Source organism: Molossus molossus, unplaced genomic scaffold (assembly GCF_014108415.1).
Source record: "Molossus molossus isolate mMolMol1 unplaced genomic scaffold, mMolMol1.p scaffold_m16_p_19, whole genome shotgun sequence".
NCBI lineage: Eukaryota > Metazoa > Chordata > Mammalia > Chiroptera > Molossidae > Molossus > Molossus molossus.
The window spans coordinates 33,986,532-34,004,812 of record NW_023425354.1 but is presented as its reverse complement, the minus strand read 5'-3'; the positions used below and the strand labels follow the sequence as shown (position 1 = coordinate 34,004,812).

At 42.3% G+C, this 18,281-nt stretch overlaps 1 protein-coding gene and 1 pseudogene across 2 annotated transcripts; one reads left to right on the top strand and one right to left on the bottom strand.

Moving 5' to 3' along the window:
• Positions 1-5,413: 5,413 nt before the first annotated feature.
• Positions 5,414-6,338, top strand: LOC118634155 (annotated as a pseudogene).
• A 4,347-nt stretch (positions 6,339-10,685) lies between these two features.
• LOC118634314 (C-C motif chemokine 3-like) lies at positions 10,686-12,614 on the bottom strand. Of its 2 annotated transcripts, XM_036268762.1 has the most exons (4): positions 12,482-12,614; positions 11,619-11,733; positions 11,040-11,174; positions 10,686-10,859 (listed from the first exon to the last, which is right to left on the bottom strand). In XM_036268762.1, exons 1-3 carry the CDS (start codon positions 12,546-12,548, stop codon positions 11,042-11,044), a joined length of 315 nt encoding a protein of 104 aa, XP_036124655.1. In that variant the 5' UTR covers positions 12,549-12,614; the 3' UTR covers positions 10,686-10,859; positions 11,040-11,041. The 2 variants fall into 2 exon arrangements, with proteins under 2 accessions (XP_036124655.1, XP_036124654.1); XM_036268761.1 differs by having other exon boundaries at positions 10,686-11,174.
• Positions 12,615-18,281: the final 5,667 nt, after the last annotated feature.

Below are 18,281 nucleotides of genomic sequence, written 5' to 3'. Positions count from 1 at the left end.
GATGATTTGTTGATGGCGGCCATTCTGACAGGTGTGAGGTGATACCTCATTGTTGTTTTAATTTTCATCTCTCTGATGATTAGTGATGTTGAGCATTTCTTCATATGTCTCTTGGTCATTTGTATGTCCTATTTGGAGAGGTGTCTATTTAGTTCCTCTGCCCATTTTTTAATTGGGTTCTTTGTCTTCCTTTTGTTGAGTTGTATGAGCACTCTATATATTTTGGAAATTAACCCCTTATCTGATATATCATTGGCAATTATGCTCTCCCATACAGTGGGTTGCCTTTCCATTTTGATGATTGTTTCTTTTGCTGTGCAGAAGCTTTTTAGTTTGATGTAGTCCCATGTGTTCATTTTTTCCTTTGTTTCTGTTGCCTTAGGTGATGTATCAGTGAAAATTCTGCTGCGTATGATGTCTGAAATTTTGTTGCCTACATTTTCTTCTAGAATTTTTATGGATTCACGGGTCACATTTAAGTCTTTTATCCATTTTGAGTTTATTTTTGTGTATGGTGTAAGTTGATGGTCTAGTTTCATTTTTTTGCATGTAGCTGTTCAATTTTCCCAACACCATTTATTAAAGAGGCTGTCTAGGAATAAACTTAACCAAAGAAATAAAGGACCTATTTGCAGAAAACTACAGGACATTGAAAAAAGAAATAGAGCAAGATATAAAAAAGTGGAAGCACATACCTTGTTCATGGATTAGAAGAATTAACATCATTAAAATGTCCCAAAGCCATCTATAGATTCAATGCAGTCTGCATCAAAATACCAATGACATATTTCACAGAACTAGAACAAATACTTCAAAAGTTCATATGGAACCAAAAAAGTCCCCGAATAGCCACAGCAATTTTGAAAAAGAAGGACAAAGTAGGTGGGATCACAATACCAGATATCAGGTTATACTACAAAGTGACTGTAATCAAAACAGCCTGGTACTGGCACAAGAACAGGCATATAGACCAGTGGAACAGAACAGAGAACCCAGAAATGGACCCAAGGCAATATGCTCAATTAATATTTGACAAAGGTGGCAAGAGCATGATTTTGATTTAAGCACCCGTTTTGTTTAAATCCTTACCAAAAGATATTTTTCCATTTATCTTCAGATAGAGTGGGAGGGGTGGAGAGAGAGAGAGAGAGAGAGAGAGAGAGAGCGAGAGAGAGAGAGACATTGATGTGAGAGAGACACATTGATTGGTTGCCTCCCACATGACTCCAACCAGGGCCAGGGGCTGAATCACAACCAAGGTACATGCCCTTGACCAAAATCAAACCCGAGACTCCTTGGTCCACAGGCCAGTGCTCAAATGGCTGAGCCAAAACGGCCAGGGCAGTATCCATGTTTTTATCAATTTTATATGAGGGGGTTCCAGGTAAATTTGTTTGCAAAGAAAATGTTTTTCCACTAAAAGAAAAAATTTAAACCCCTATTTTAATGGAAACAGCAGGAATTTATGAGCTAGTCAGAGGCATTGTTTTTCATTCTGAGATTCACCACTTACGAGCTATGTTAACATTTGAGTAATATAATTAAGCTTTAAGCTTTTAAAGTTACACATGATCACAAAAGGAACATGTAACATAAGTGATCTAAGTGAGTTAAATCTTATGTATCCATATCGAGACTTTCCTCAGGACCAATGTTCACTCATTTAGTAAATGTTTATTGAGCTTCTACTGTTTGCTGAGCACTTTCTAGGCTGTGGAGATACAGAGACAGACAAGGAAGGCAAGGTCCCTGCTCCTTCGGTGCTCAACCGTTAGTGGGGGAGACAGACAGACAAGGTAGTAGAAGAGGGAGTTAAAAGCTAGGAAGATAATAAATTAGGTGATGTGGTAGGGTGTGCCTGAGGGTTGGGTGGAAGTTGCTTAATAAGCTGGTCAGGGGAGCCCACTGGGAGGGGGTTTGATTTCATCTAGAACCTACTTTTTGAGAATGAGCCAGACTTGCACAGATCAGGGGGAAACGTGTTTGGGTAGACGGAACAGCAAGGGCAAAGACCTGGAGGTGGGAATGGGCTTGGTGCGTTTGAGGAACAGACAGAAGAGTGGGTGCCTGGAGAGAAGGGAGTGAGGGTGAGGGAGATTAGAGATGAAGTCCATTGTCCGGGTCCTTTGGGTCTGGTGACTCAACAGTTTGCATCCCATTTCACCACCATCTCGTTCACATGGGCACCGCAGGTAGCCACAAAGCAAGGCAGTGTGGCTCATGTTCCAGTGGGGCCCGGGGTAGCTGTATCCTGGAGAGTAGGTGGGTAGATTTAACATGAACTCTTGGCAGTTGCTTTAAGGAAAAATAAAGAAGAAAAGTCCATGGTTTCCTCCCCCCTTAGACTTCACTCTACCTCCTCTAAGTGGATGGAGAGGGGCTAAGCTGCCTGCTTTCTCTCAACAAATTAAGAACATAAGTAGGGAGAGAAGTGGACACTTAGATGAATGCCTCTCCCCTGCAGACTGTGGGCTACCTTGTGTGTACAGAAGGAGGAGGGCGGCAGACAGCAGTCTTTGTCCCCTTGGCTAGCAGAACATCAGATATGGGGGATGTGAGAGACACAAGGACAGGAGGATGGAAGAAGCTGACTTGTACCATTGTTTATATGTGGAAGCTTTGCCTCGGTTCTATTTTACTCATCAGTTTATTGTGTTCATTAGATTCCACATATATGTGGGATCATGGGATATTTGTCTTTCTCTGACTGGCTTATTTTGCTTAGCACACTCATCTCCAGGTCCCTCCATGCTGTCTCAAAGGGTAGAAGATCCTTCTTTTTTATAGCTGCATAGTATTTTGTTGTATAAATGTATCACAACTTTTTTATCCATTCATCTATTGATGGGCACTTGGGCTGTTTCCAAATCTTAGCTATTGTAAATAATGCTGCTATGAACATAGGGGTGTGTGTATTCTTTCTGACTGGTGTTTCAGGATTCTTAGGATATATTCCTAAAAGTGGGATTATGGGTTCAAATGGCAGTCCCATTTTTAATTTCTTGAGGAAACTCCACACTGTTTTCCATAGTGGCTGCACCAGTCTGTATTCCCACTAGCAGTGTACTAGAGTTCCTTTTTCTCCACATCCTCACCAGCACTTGTTGTTTGTTGATTTGTTGAGGTGTGAGGTGTAACTCAATGTCATTGTTTTGTGTTTAAATCCTCACCTGAGGATATTTTTTCTATTTATCTTTAGATAGAATGGGAGGGAGAGAGGGGCAGAGAAAGGGAGAGAGAGAGAAACATCCATGTGAGAGGGACACATCTACTGGTTGCCTCCTGCACAACCCCAACCGGGGCCGAGGACAAACCACAACCGAGGTATGTGCCCTTGGCCGGTACTGAACCCGAGACTCATTGGTCCACAGACAATGCTCTACCACTGAGCCAAACCGACCAGGGCTCAGTGTTGTTTTAATTTGCATCTCTCTGATGATTAGTGATGTTGAGCATTTTTTTCAGATGTCTCTTGGCCATGTGTGTGTCCTCTTTGGAAAAGTGTCTATTTAGGTTCTCTGTCTTTTTTTTTTTTATTATTGGATTGTTTGTCTTTTGTTGTTGTTGAGTTGTATGAGTACTTTATATATTTTGGAAAATAACCCTTTATCAGATGTATCATTGGTGAATCACAATACTGGATATTAAGTTATACTACAAAGCCACTGTAATCAAAACAGCCTGGTACTGGCACAAGAACAGGCATATAGATTAGTGGAACAGATCAGAGAACCCAGAAATTGACCCAAGCCATTATGCTCAATTAATATTTGACATAGGAGGCAAGAGCATACAATGAAGTAAAGATATTCTCTTCAATAAATGGTTTGGGAACTTTGGACAAGTACAAGGGAAAAACTGAAACTAGACCATCAACTTACCACCATACACAAGAATAAATAAAAAATAGATAAAAGACTTAAATGTAAGTCATAAAACCATAAAAATTCCAGAAGAAAATGTAGGCAGCAAAATATCAGACATATTACATAGCAGAATTTTCACTGATGCATCACCTAGGGCAAGAGAAACAAAGAAAAAAATAAACAAATGAAATTACATCAAACCAAGAAGTTTCTGCACAGCAAGAGAAATCAGAATCATAATGAAAAGGGAACCCACTGTATGGGAGAACATATTTGCCAATGAGACCAGGGTACTTTTGTTAAGTGAACAGCAGGTGGTTAGTCCATAGCTCTTTCCTGCCCACCCTTTTTCAGATGTTTGTGCTACCAGAGAGGGAAGTGGGTGCAGCCAGCCTGACTCGCCCTAGCTGTTCCCATGCTGACTTGCAGTGAACACTTCCTTTTTAAAGTGCCAACAAAGGGTTTCTCGCCAAGAATTGCGCACGTAGAGAATCTTTCCCATCTTCTTTTCTCCTCCCTTTTTGGAAAGCTAATTGCTACGTGCTTGTCTTCAGTATTCTACAATCTCTCTCCCTCCCAAGAATTCAGGACTATCAGCCTCTAACTGCACATTGTGTCAGCTGCTAGAAAGGACTTCATTCAAGCAAGGAATAAAAAGCCATGCAATCTATTACCCCATGGGGGGCTTCGTTTTCTTCTTAACTATGTGAGTTATGCCCTTTCTAGACTGTAATGGATGGAGAAGGGACAAATATAAACGGGAGACCAAGTATTCTTCCAAGTGTTCAGATAACACCATTCATTAACTCACTCATTTACTCCTTCATTTATTCTATAAATAATTATTGAATACATACTATGAGCTGAAGACTGTCCAGGTGCTAGAGAGTTAGCTGTGATCAAGATGCACCGGGTCTTCTGCAAAATCTTTTTTAAAAATATTTTTTCTTTATTGATGTTTGAGAGAGAGAGGAAAGGAAAGGGAGAGAGAGATAGAAACATCAGTGAGAGAAAACATTGATTGGCTACCTCCTGCATGCCCCCACTGGGGATCAGGCCAATAACCTGGGCATGTGCCCTGACCGGGAATTGAACTGGCAACCTCTTGGTGTGTGGGTCGATGCTCAACCACTGAGCCACACTGGCCGAGCATCTTCTGCTAATTTAAACAAGCATTGAACCTTTGGCACTTCCAAAGACAAAACAAAAGTTTTCATCATTTAAAAGGCAACACTGGCCCTGGCCGGTTTTGCTCAGTGGTTAGAGCTCTGGTCCAGAGAGACCGGGGTTCGGTTCCCACTAAGGGCATGTACCTTGGTTGCAGTTTGTCCCCAGCCCTGGTTGGATCGTGCCGGAGGCAGCCACTCGATGTGTCCCTTTCACGTCGATGTTTCTCTCTCTCTCTCTCTCTGTTCCTCTCTCTCCCTCCCACTCTATTCGAACAAAAAATGGAAACAAAAAAATGGAAAAATGTCCTCAGGTGAGGATAAAAGAAAAAAAGCAACACTGGAGGTGACGTTTGAATAAAGATGTGGTAGTTGGTCATAATGGCAGAAGAAGAAATTAATGAAGACTATCCAGCAGAAATTCATGAATATTTATCAGCGTTTGAGAATTGCACTGATGCTGTAGATGACATGCTGAAGACTATGATGTCTGTTTCTAGAAATGAGTTGTTGCAGAAGTTGGACCCACTTGAACAAGGAAAAGTGGATTTAGTTTCTGCTTACACATTAAATTCAATTTTTGGGGTTTATTTGGCAACTCAGGGAGTTAATTCTAAGGAACACCCAGTAAAGCAGGAATTGAAAAGAATCAGAGGAAATAACAGACAAGAAGAAGGCTGCCAAGCTGGACACAGGTGCAGTTTCAAGATTTGTAAAAAAATGCCCCCTGGAAACCAAAACCTAAAAATGTACCCAAATTTGCCAGTAAAGGAAAACCTTTTGGCTTTGATGTATACATGTTCAAAAAATACGTCATTTTTATTGTTTTACACATAATACATGATGATTATGTGGCAATGCACGGTTTAAATGTATTCCTTATTGAATTCATATATAAAATTTATGTTTAAATCTGTAATGCTAAATACATTTTCCCCCAGAAAGATTAAGTTATCTTTATTGATTTTCCTATAGAATACTGTGAGGTTTTTAGTATTATGGTATATTTTATATTTATAGTTTACCATCTCTCCTGACAGGACTCTTATTTCTTTATGTAGGTCAACCTTTCAAGTACCATTTTATAAGCAACTATGAAATTTAAATTAAATGTTCTTTGTAAACATTTGTCTATTTTAAATGAATAATGACTTTATGAAGTATGCTTTCTGAAGTCTGAAGTTATAAATACATCTGTTTTCACTATATACAAGAAAAAGTGAAATGACTTAAACGTCCATTTTTTTCTGTGTAGTTACTTCATCATGTTTTCATGATTTTGGGAATTGCTTCTTTTGATATTTGAAGTGTGAATTTAAGACTTTAAGGTTATATTTGAATTTTTGGCACTTTGCCTATATGTTTAAAGTAAAATATATTCTCATTAATTGTGGATGGGAAATGAGGTTGTATATTGATGGATAAATTTTGGCATACTGGCTATATCCTGTCAATAATGCCTGTAAATGTTGGAAAGAAAAAAAAAAAAAGCAACACTGGAGAAATTTAGAAATACTTAAGCAAAAAGAAGTAAGTAGAAATCCCCTGTGATCCCATAGTAACATTTAAAAATGTATCTTTGTCTTTTTTCTCTGCCTGTTTCCTTCTTAGATGAAATCACACCAAACCCCCAAATTAAAAAAGAACCAATTTCATAACCCATGCCTTGATATATTATAAACAATTCTATCTTATTATAAATTCTTATATGTAATTTAAAATATTTTAAACAAAATGGTGCATGAATTTTCCTAAATTTTTGAAGAAAATCTAAGAAGGAAAGCTCTCTAATTTTCTGGGCATTTTTCTCTATATAATCATTATAGTATCATTATAGTATTATATATATATATATACACACACACACACAATTAAAAAATGGGGTCATACTAAATGTTTTTTTCTATAACCTGATTTTTATTTTATTTTTTTAAAAAACATTTTTTAAAATTGATTTTAGAGAGAGAGGAAGGGAGAGGAAGAGAGAGAGAGAGATTGGCTACCTCCTGCATGCCCCCCCGGGGATTGGGCGCACAACCCCCTGACCAGGAATTGAACCAGGACCTCGTGGTGCATGGGTCGATGCTCAACCACTGAGCCACACTAGTTGGGCTATAATGTGATTTCTATAGTCTTATAATTATTTTTATTTAATATTGAGTGGACATAAAATGTGGATTGAGAATAAAGAATGACAACCGACAGACAGCCCTGCGCCCTCCACCCCATGTGCCTCTGCACAATCCTGCCCCCTTTCCCTTCTCCCTCGGAGCGCTCTCTCTCCCCAGTATTGTTCACCTCACACTCTTGCTTTTGTTTTAGTTTCACCATGTGTATTTGAATCTTAAACAACCTACTTTTAGCTTTGCATATTTTTGAACTTTATATAGACGGAATCATCATTGCATGTATTCTCTGCAGTGTTTTTCTCTCAACATTATGCTTCTGAGATTCACCCATGTTACTGTGTGTGTGTAGCTGCAGTATGTCTGTTTCATTCTTGCTGATGTTCCAGCGTATGACTATACCATGATCCGTTTGCCATTTTCCCCCTTTTCGGCTCGTTAATGCCAGCAGGCTGCTGTGAGCATTCTTGGCATGGTTCCTGGTGTACATACGTGACGGTACCTGCAGGATGTATGTCGGAGAGGACTGGCAGGGCTCACCTTTACTTTCCAGATGACAATAGTCTTTTCCAAAGCGATAGGACCAGGTCACACTCCCAGCAGCAGAGTATCAGTTGTTCCACCCCCTCTAACGTGAACACTTCTCAAATTTAGGATTTAATGAAATTTGGAGGGAGCAATCCAGGACAGAAGGAGGGAGGGAAAAAGAAAGAAAACTTTATTCTTTCCAAACCCGGAAATGGATACTCATAGTAAACATATTGCAGGTTTGATGAAGTTTTTACAGTGTCTGCCTAGACCCAGCTCATTGCAGCCACAGAAATCCCCTGTGTGTCTGGAGAGAAATCCGTGAGGGGAAGAATGAGGGGGGCGGGGCATATGATCTCCCAGAACATTTAGTCAGCACACAATTGAAATGGAAATGTAATTAGAACCATACATTAGCATCCATAAATCTAAGACAAATGCGAACAGAGCCCTAGAGTATGTCTGGAAGGGGCTTCTGAGGTCACAGAGACCGTGTCTGGCTCAGGTCCCCGTGTCCAATCTGTTCACAGCTCTAGCTTTCTCTTTGTGGGTTCCAGACCCTTCGAGGTTCTAATTCCAATTGTTTATGTATTTCTGGACCTACACCTTGCTGGGATTGACGCTGACCTAGTCAGTCTCTTATGTGGAGGAAGCAATGTTGAGAGGGAGAAGTCTATAAAAAAGGAATAGTTCCATGCAACAGTTCCATGTGGGTCTCTCTCTCTCTCTCTCTCTCTCTGATCTGGGGATCTCACAGATGGTCTGTTTTCAGAGCCAAGGTGCCTAGACATTTTTTCATTGCTCACAGGGGCTGACTTCCTCCTGCTATCCCTTCCTCTCTCCTCTGCATGGAGGGAGCTCTTTCTCGACTCCCTACTGGCCCTGGGCTCATGTCCTGCACACCTAGTGGGGCCCCAGGGGACTGGGTCTTCCCAGGTTGGTACCCCGTCCACCTGTCTATGCCTTGTAGCTTGTGGACTATGTTGCACTCCATGTTCTGCAGGTTTTCTCTCTCACTGGGTGGGCAGGGGGATGGGCCCTGACATGGCACCAGGCTGGGAGCATCAGCTTCTGGTCTCTAATAGGAAATTTGTGAGGTCTTGAGAAATGGTTGAGAAGCTGTTAATCTTTCCAGATGACCGGTTTTTGACTTCACTGATTTTTCTCTTTTGTTTGCTGTTTTCTGTGTCATTGCATACTATCTCATTATTTCCTTCCTTCTACTTACTTTGGGTTTAATTTGCTCAACTTTTCATAGCTTCTTAAGATAGACATTTTATGCCTTTCTTATTTTCTAACAGAAACATTTAAAGCTATAGATGATGCCCTGGCCAGTTTTGCTCAGCAGTTAGAGCATCGGCCCATGGCCCAGAGAGACCCGGGTTCGGTTCTCGCCAAGGGCACGTACCTTGGTTGCAGTTTGTCCTCAGGTGAGAATAAAAAAAATAAATAAATAAAAATAAAGCTATAGATTATCTTCTAGGTTCTGCTTTAGCTTCATAATGCCATGAAAAAAAATCCTCAACCTAGCCCTGGCCGGTTGGGCTCAGTGGTTAGAGCATGTGCAGTTTGTCCCTGGCCCCGTCTGGGGTTGCCTGGGTGGCAGCCAGTCGATGTGTGTCTCTCACATTGATGTTTCTCTCTCTCTCTCTTCCTCCTTCTCTCCCTCTCACTCTATCTGAAGATGAATGCAAAAATGTCCTCGATGAGGATAAAAAAAATCCTCACCCTAGGATATTTTTCCATTGATTTTTTTTTTTTAGGTAGAGTGAGAGGGTGAGAGAGACATGTCGATTGGTTGCCTCCCATATGACCCCAACCAGGGCCGGGGACTGAGCCTGCAACTGAGGTACGTGCCCTTGACTGGGAATTGAACCCGAGACTGGTCCGTGGGCCGACCTTCTACCCACTGACCCAAACTGACTAGGGCCCAAGGCTTACTTTTTTTTAATCCTCACCCGAGAATATTTTTTTTGGTATTTAATAAAATATTTAATATTTTGTAATTAATAAAGTCTTATTCGTTGATGGATTTGGTCCAATATCTAGAGAGAAGTTTCAGCACAATCATTCAACATCGCCTTGAATCACTGTGAACTATGTGATTTCTTAGAGGAAACATTCATTGGAAAACACAGTTCAAAATAGGAAATGTATAATAAAGGTGAAATAACTCAAATAAATAAAAATTTAAGAATGGAAAGCTCCAAAGTTTGGTTAGTAGGAGATGGTTTTAGACCCATAAGGTAGCTCTGGAGTGGCAGGTGCCATTCTTCTGGCTCAGTCCCTGCTCCCCAATCTACGGAGGGATTTGGCTCTTTCTTTCTGGGCCCCTCAGTTTCAGCTCTGGGTTCCTGATGCCTGGACCCAGGTGCCACTGGGGTTGGAAGCTATTGCAAAGGGCAGAAGGATTAAGAAGGGCATAGTCTTCATTTTTAAGAAAGCTGAATTTATGAAAATGCATAAATATGCATGATAGAATGATCTGCTTTGGTGTTCATTTAAATGGTGGATTTCCCTGGCACATGTAAACTTGCATTTTTTTTTTCATTTTCACCCGAGGACATTTTTCCATTTTTTGTTCAGACAGAGTGGGAGGAAGAGAGAGAGAGAGAGAGAAACATTGATGTGAAAGGGACACATCTAGTGGCTGCCTCCCGCACGACCCAGCGGCGGGGGGTGGGGGTGATAAACTGCAACCGAGGTACGTGCCCTTAGCAGGAACCGAACCCGGGTCTCTCTGGACCACAGGCCGATGCTCTAACCGCTGAGCCAAACCGGCCAGGGCTGCATTTGTTTTTAATACTTTGCTTCTTTTTCAGCCTATGAGCAACGTGTCACAGGCATAAAGCCTTGTGGCCTTGGAAGGACACTCACCCCTTTCTCTTGCTTTCCCCTTCTTACTCGATGCCCCTAATTATTTCATCTCATTCCTTCCCACCAATGAAACTGGTTTATCAGGGGAAATAACAAACAAAAGAATAGCCATAAGTCCAATATTTACATAAGAAAACAAAAAGAATCTTTATTATTCCAGCATTTTAACAGAGCAAAAGGCCTATCCAAACTCAGTAAGCATCTGTTGATATGTTTTTTCCAATGTTGACCCAGAGACAGGAGCACAATCATTCATTCACTATCACCATGAACAGGAGTCACCCACTGTATGCTGACTGGGGAAGGATTTAGGGATAACAAGGTGTTACAATGATATCTCAGAGAAAGCATCAAATTAATAAAACGATTTAACAATATTTGAATACCTTACTACATAAAGAAAACTTTCAAAATGTGGTTAGTTGAGAGGGGATGCACTCATAGGACAGGGAACTTCTGGGATTGCAGGGACATACCCCTAGTTTGTGTATTCGAAGGCCTTTGGACCGCTCCGGACCTCTTGGGGAATTTCATCCATTCTGCGGATGAATTCCTGAACCCAGGATTTGCTGGGATCGGCACAGATATGCTGGCCCCTTCTGGTGATAAAACTGTAGAGAAGGCAGACGTGTTATATAGAGAATGAGTAAGGACATGCTTGACCACCTATGGCCCCTTCATCTTCATCCCTGTGGGCAGTTCAGGGCTGGTCCCCCCTTATCAAGGAATCATTCCCCAAACCTCAGGGACTTCCGGTCCTTCTCTGAGTGATTTGTGGAGATAACCTAAGGCCACCTCCTTGCTGCTCTCTGTCTCTCCTCTCTTTCCTCTACTTCTGGGCACACCTTCCCTGGCTCCCTGCGGGCTGCCCCATTTCACCATAGGAAACAGCCCCAGTGGCCTCTCTCTTTGTTCTACATGCACAAAAGGCCCCCAGAGGGCTGGGCTTTCCCAGGATGGCTCTTTATTCACTAGCTGGTGCACCTGCCAACTGCTCTCCATTCAGACTCCTGCACCCTGTGTCACCCAGGGATGGGCACGGTACCCACACTTACACAACACCACTTTTGGGGCACTTGCTGCTGGTCTTAAAATAGTGAGTGACAAATCTGCGGGAGATCCGGTGGGGCACGTACGAGAAGCAGCAGGTGCTTAAGATGTCCATGTACACTGTGGGGGAACAAGGACAACAGGAGTTGCTCAGGAGCACAGGCAAGTCTGAGAGGGGCAGGAACAGGGAGAGACAGCAGAGCTCAGCGATGAGGCTTGGGAGAAAAGGCAACTGGGAATAATTGGGCTTTTTTGTTTGTTTCTCATGAATGTCCTTAGTCTTGTCTTTGGTTTGTCTCTTCATTTTGGCTTCTGTCTCACTCTACAGGAAACCAAACTCTAGTCTACTCCCTTTTCCTAAATCTCTTTGGGGAAAATTTCTTTTCCAATCCATTAGATCATAAGATAGCTGAGTAAAAGTAGGGACAATTCTTGCAACTCTTGGGAATAGCTAAGATGATTCTAAAACTTACCAGCACCATTGAGATCTAAATAGACCTAGATTCTACCTCATGCTAATAACCCAGTAACTTTAAAAAATTTTTAATGTTGAAAGTATTACAGATGTTCCTTCTTTTTTTCCCCCATGGAATCCTCCTCCCTGCCCCCTGCCTTCACCGCAATAACCCAATAAATTAGACTTTAATGATCTCATCCAAAAAGCAATATAAAAACTCTCACCTTCTATCCTGCCACCCAGATCAATAGACTCCATGCAACCCCTCTTGAAGAAAACAACAGTGTAATCTTGAAACCCCATTCAAGGTTCTCTAATTTCACATGGGAAATTTCAGAAATGCTCCGGTCTGAATTATGGCCAGAGTGTGGGGAGCAACTGTCGTTAAAGGCAAGTGGACAGTGAACTCACCTTCCTGAGAGGAGCAGAGGGCCATGGTGCAGAGGAGGACAAGGATGGTAGCCTCGAGGACCTTCATGATGCAGGCCAGGCAGAGGAGTGTAGGCAGAACTGAGAGGGAGCTTTGGAGATTGCTACTGCTGGCCTCTTGGGATCCTTTTATATATAGGCAGCCCTGGGCAGTGGCAACACAGACATTTGGAGGAGCCCAAGCAAGAAACTGTATGTCATGTGAGTTTCATAACCCAAGGTTGCCAGTGGTTACTACAGAGGTTTAGGGTACACACAAGAAGGGTTCAATTGCTGATTTGATTGGGATGTTTATGAGGAAGCTGTTTCTCCAGATGGATTACCAGGAATTGGCATTGCCCAGAAATCATGCTTAGCTGTTTCCTCTTCATGTGACAGATCTCTCTCCATCCACAGAGCAGAGCACTTCCACAATTGTTCTGACCATATCAATGTGACATGAGTAATAATGCCACTGAGTCTCAAGCAGTGTAAGCCACAGTAGCCACACTGTAGATGGAAAACACAGAATTGGAAAGCCTGGAGGTACAAGAATGGTAAAAGTAAGGATTAGCCTTCCAGTAATTGGTCTATTTATCAAACATTCACCGTAGACCTACAACAGTGTCTGAATAGAACACTGAATATGATCAGCAGACTTAAAAATGTCCATACTCTTTGAACCACAAACTCTGCTTCTCATAATCTATCCTATGCAAATGGCCTCACAAATGTGGAACATATTAGGGCCAATGTTGTCTGGTGCAGTTTATCTATGATCAAATAATTGACAGCAAAGTACACACTACAGTGTTGAAATGATAAAGTAAACTCATCGATGGACCATTTGCTAGCCCCTTAAATACAGTGGCATGACAATACTTGATTTTTGATATTAAATGTTAACAAACAAGATGCAAACTTTTATGTGCAATTTTTTTTGAAAATGCTAGGAAGAGAAAAAGCAAGCAAGCCTCCTGCCGAGGCCTATCTGTGCTCCACCCTCTGTCCCATGGGTGGTCTCTCCTCCACAGGCCCTGCTTCTCTGCAGGCAAGAGAGCTCCTGGCAGTACATGCGGGCAGGAACACTGGCTGGGTGTCACTGTGATCATCAGCAAATTTGTGATGGGTCTGGAGAGAAGTAAGCGAGGCAGTGTGCTGCCTGCCCGAATCATGAGCAAATGGCAATCAAGAGCCGGAGAAAAGCCAAAGTCAACTTCTTCCACCCTCTGAGGGGACCAGCAAAAAGTCGACGGAGATGTCGCTGCTCAGGGTTTCAGAGTAGGGGAGAGGAGCCAAGGAGGCTAAGCATTTCTTCTTTTCCTTGAATTTTTGTTTTGAATCTCTGCCTCTGTCTTGCTCCCTCTTTGGGGAATATAGCTAGTGGAAGAGTTGGCCATTGTTCTATCTCTTTGGGGGACCTTGATCTGGTTCACAGGTGGTTCTGTAAATCACCCAAAGGGAGGCTCTCCTTGGGAGAACTGAGGAGAACCTGGCATTTGGCTCAGCCTAGGAACCAGCTGGACTTGGCGTTTGCATCTTGTTAATGACTGAGTTAGGCCTCAATTTCCCAGCTGAAAATGAGCCCTAGCCCTCCTCTGCCTTTCAGATTCAGAGGCTAGGATAATAAAAGTCCTTGGGAAACAGCCCAGAATATTTTTGAAATCTTGTGTGAAGTTCCTTGCTTTTACTCAGGGTCTCTCAGGCCATATGACTGAAGTGATATGGTTTAGACATCCCAGAGCAGTGGGACTCAATTCTAAAAGGAAGAAAGGATGAGGGGCGAGAGACTCTTGTGATACAGATAAGACTTGCGAGCTGAGGACCTCGGTGAGGTGATCCCAACAAAGACAGCCATGGACACCTCAGTGATGTCGGGCAGGCAGAGAAGTGTGGGTAAAACCAAGACAGGTCTGGATAGTCGCTGCCTACATCCATCTGATGTCCAAGTCATGTCCTTACCTATTTATAGGCAACTCTAGACCATGAGGAGCTGGAGGCTGGGGATGGCCGGAGGGGAAGTTGTTGCGTGGGGTCATATTGCGAATTGCATATGCTGGGGTACCTGGGCCACGTGGAGGTTCAGGGTTTACAAGAACAGTTGGGGTTGATTGTATGGACGTGTTCTGGACAGTGAGAGGAGGTGAGATGATGTTAGTGTCAGGGCTGTCAGTCATGGAGAGAGATCTAGGGATTAATGACTCCTTCCACGGGGCAGATATGATACTTGCTATAGCTTTTATGACCACATAGGGTGACATCGGTGGTGATATCACAGCATCCTGGGCATACAAGTCACACTTAAACACACCCTGGGTGAAAAGGACCATAACATGATTGGAGAGCTTCAAAGGAAATGATTAACCAATGAGAGGGAAGCCAGGGGTTGCTGTCACCAAGGTACCAAGCTTAGCTGGTTCCTTCTGCCATGAACAGACTATGAACTGCACCATGCACTTTCTCTTCCATAGGTGTGACATATGTACTGATGACACAGAGTCTTAAGAAGCCAGAGCCTTGTTTGATCCAGACCCAGATAGAATGAATGGAGTTGGAGGAGCTTGGGCTACAGGCATGGCAGGAGTGATGAGGTCAGCTTTTACCTTACTGTTTCCTTCATCTAACATATGCCCTCGCTGCATTCAACAGTAGGGAAAAGAAATGAACATGCATTAGGTATGGGGTGTCCATATAAATTAGGAGACTTACACGTCTTTATTTTTTGACCTGGAAAGTCTAGAGCTAAGATAATATAGTATGGAAATAACATAATTTGTGGAGAAATTTTTATGCATAGAAATGCTTGGAGTTAGTCCAAATGTGCTACAATAGTGGATGATAATATTAATGTACTAGGGTGATGACTGAATGAATTAGGCAGCTCTTAAAGATACTGAAATGATTTTTATGAAAAATACTGGAAGAGTCTTATAATGTCAAGTATAAATAACAAAAGTACAAAATTATCTCCATATTGTGACTACAATAATGCCTCCCCCTCTAACTCACAAAAAAAGAAGTAAAAAAAAAAGTAAGTGACCAGCACTATCATAGCCTAAAATAAATAAAGCAAAATGTTATAGAGGTTAGGTTTGGGTGATAATTTTTCCTACCTTCAAGGAAAGAAATTTTACTCAGATTATGCCTCAGAAATCATAGCTGCCACAATAAGACAGGAAGAATGTAGAATATGACTTCCCACATCCTTACTTGCACTTGCCTTGCTGTCTACCCAGCTTGCAGAAACAAAATAAGTTTTTATTCTTTTCTGTATTTTATATATTTTTTTAAAAAGCTTTTACTGAGGACTTCCGGTCAAGATGGCGGCGTAGGTAAACGCGGTATCGCGTCCTCCCACAACCACATCAAAGTTACAACTAAACTACAGAACAACCATCATTCAAAACTGCCTGAAATCAAGCTGAATGGAAGTCGTACAACTACGGAATTAAAAAAAAAAAAAAGCAGCTATATCCAGACTGGTAGGACGGGTGGTGTGGCGGTGGCGCGCGGCGGAGAGACGGGCTGATCCCACATCCAAGCGTGGTGGATAAAAATCAGGAGGCTCCCGCGGCTGGGAAGGTCCTTCCTGAGGACTGAGGGGTCCCCGTCCCACACCAGGTGCCCCGCTCAGGGTTCTAGTGCCAGGAAGAGAGTCCCCATAACTTCTGGCTGGAAAAACCAGCGGGAACTGAGGCTCAGGGAGGCTGAGGCGGCTGGAGCCCCAGGCAGCTCCCTAAAGGGCCCGCGCACGGACTTATTGGACTCTCTCCCTCTAAGCTCGGAGGGGAGGCAGCTCCAGGGGCGCCAGAGACATACAGGGAAGAACTGAGCTGTTTGGCACTGGAGCGAGGGCTGGAGAGGGGGCTTCCTTGGGGACAAACGTGCTGTCAGAGGCCTTTGTTCCTTTGGTGAGCCCTTCCCTGGGGCGGCAGACAGCCACCATATCTGGGACTCCAGCAACCTGGCTCACACTGGTAGCCCCGCCCTGCTGACTCCCTGAGGCCCTGCCCCACCCAACTTTCAAGCCCACCCAAGCTGTTGCCACTTGCTTAACCATAGGATTGGCCGGTCTTGGATCCTGCTTCAGGTTTTTCCTAAATTCTTTCAAACGAGCAGCATCGGGTCTCAGCGAGCCCCATACCTCTCATTAAGTAATACACAGAAACAAACACAGGGAGGCAGCCAAAATGAGGAGACAAAGAAACAGGTCCCAAATGAAAGAACAGAACAAAACCCCAATAAAAGAACTAAGCGAAAGGGAGATAAGCAACCTAACAGATACTGAGTTCAAAATACTGCTTATAAGGATGCTCAATGAACTTAGTGAGAACCTCAGTGAACTTAGGGAGGGCCTCAAGAGCATAAAAAAGGACCAGTTAGAAATCATGGATACACAGTTAGAATTGAAGGAGGCATTAACTGAAATAAAGAATAATTTACACAGCTTCAATAATAGAGTATGTAAATCCAAGGAGCAAACCATCGATTTGGAATATAAGGAAGCAAAAAATGCCCAATCAGAACAGCAAAAAGAAAAAAGAATCCAAAAAAATGAGGATAGTGTAAGGAGCCTCTGGGACAACTTCAAGCGTGCCAACATTCGCATCTTGGGGGTGCCCGAAGGAGAAGAGAGAGAACAAGAAATCGAAAACCTGTTTGAAACAATAATGGCAGAAAACTTTCCTAACTTGGTGAAGGAAACAGACATACAAGTCCAGGAAGCACAGAGAGTCTCAAACAAGATGAACCCCAAGAGGCCCACACCAAGTCACATCATCATCAAAATGCAAAAGGTTCAAGACAAAGAGAGAATCTTAAAAGCAGCAAGAGAAAGGCAGCTAGTTACCTACAAGGGAGTACCCATTAGGCTGTCAGCTGATTTCTCAAAAGAAACTTTGCAGGCCAGAAGGGAATGACAAGAAATATTCAGAGTGATGAAAACCAAGAACCTACAACCAAAATTACTCTATCCTGCAAAGCTGTCATTTAGAATCGATGGACATATAAAAACTTTCCCAGACAAGATAAAGTTAAAGGAGTTCATCACTACCAAACCGTTATTATATGAAATGATGAAGGGTCTTTTTGAAGAAAAAGATAAAATGTATGAACAAACAAAATGGCAATGAATACATATCTATCAACAATGGAATCTACAAACAAAATGAACAGGTAGAACAGAAACATTCTCATAGATACAGAGAACATTTTGTTGGTTGCCAGTTGGGAAGGGGGTTGGGGGAATGGGTAAAAAAGGTGAAGGGATTAAGAAGCACAAATTCATTGCTAGACTGACAAACCTCAAAGGGAAAGGGGTTGGGGGGGGTGGGAAGAAATAAACCAAAGAACTTATATGCATAACCAATGGACACAGACAATAGTGTGGGAAAAGGTGGGAGGGGGTGGGAGTGGGGAGGAGAGGGTCAATGGGGGAAAAATGTGGAACATCTGTAATACATTTTACATCCAAAAATAAAGATTTGAAATAAATAAATAAATAAATAAAATAAAATAAGAAAAAAAATAAAATAAAAAAGCTTTTACTGTGTTTGGGGGTAATCTACAGTTCATATTACAAGTCATATAAAAAATGTTGAATTAAAAACACTGCTTTTTCTCTACTGAGATTCCCTCCTATGCCTGTAGCAATCATTTTGGTTTTTTTGTTTGTTTTCTTTTTATTTATTTTCTTATTAATTAATTAATTTTTGTTACAGATGTTTCTCCTTTTCCCCCCACTGATTCCCCCCTCCCACTCCCTCCCTGCCCTGTCCCCAGCTTTGTTGTCCATGTCCATTGT

What these genes read in the sequence shown, in the direction of transcription:
- LOC118634314 (XM_036268761.1), bottom strand. Translation starts at nt 12,548, where the DNA reads ATGAAGGTCCTCGAGGCTACCATCCTTGTCCTCCTCTGCACCATGGCC. An exon ending in CCTCTGCTCCTCTCAGGAAG is followed by an intron (nt 11,734 to 12,481) that starts GTGAGTTCACTG and finishes GTTCCCCCACAG; the next exon opens with TGTACATGGACATCTTAAGC. An exon ending in TGCCCCAAAAGTGGTGTTGT is followed by an intron (nt 11,175 to 11,618) that starts GTAAGTGTGGGT and finishes CCTTCTCTACAG; the next exon opens with TTTTATCACCAGAAGGGGCC.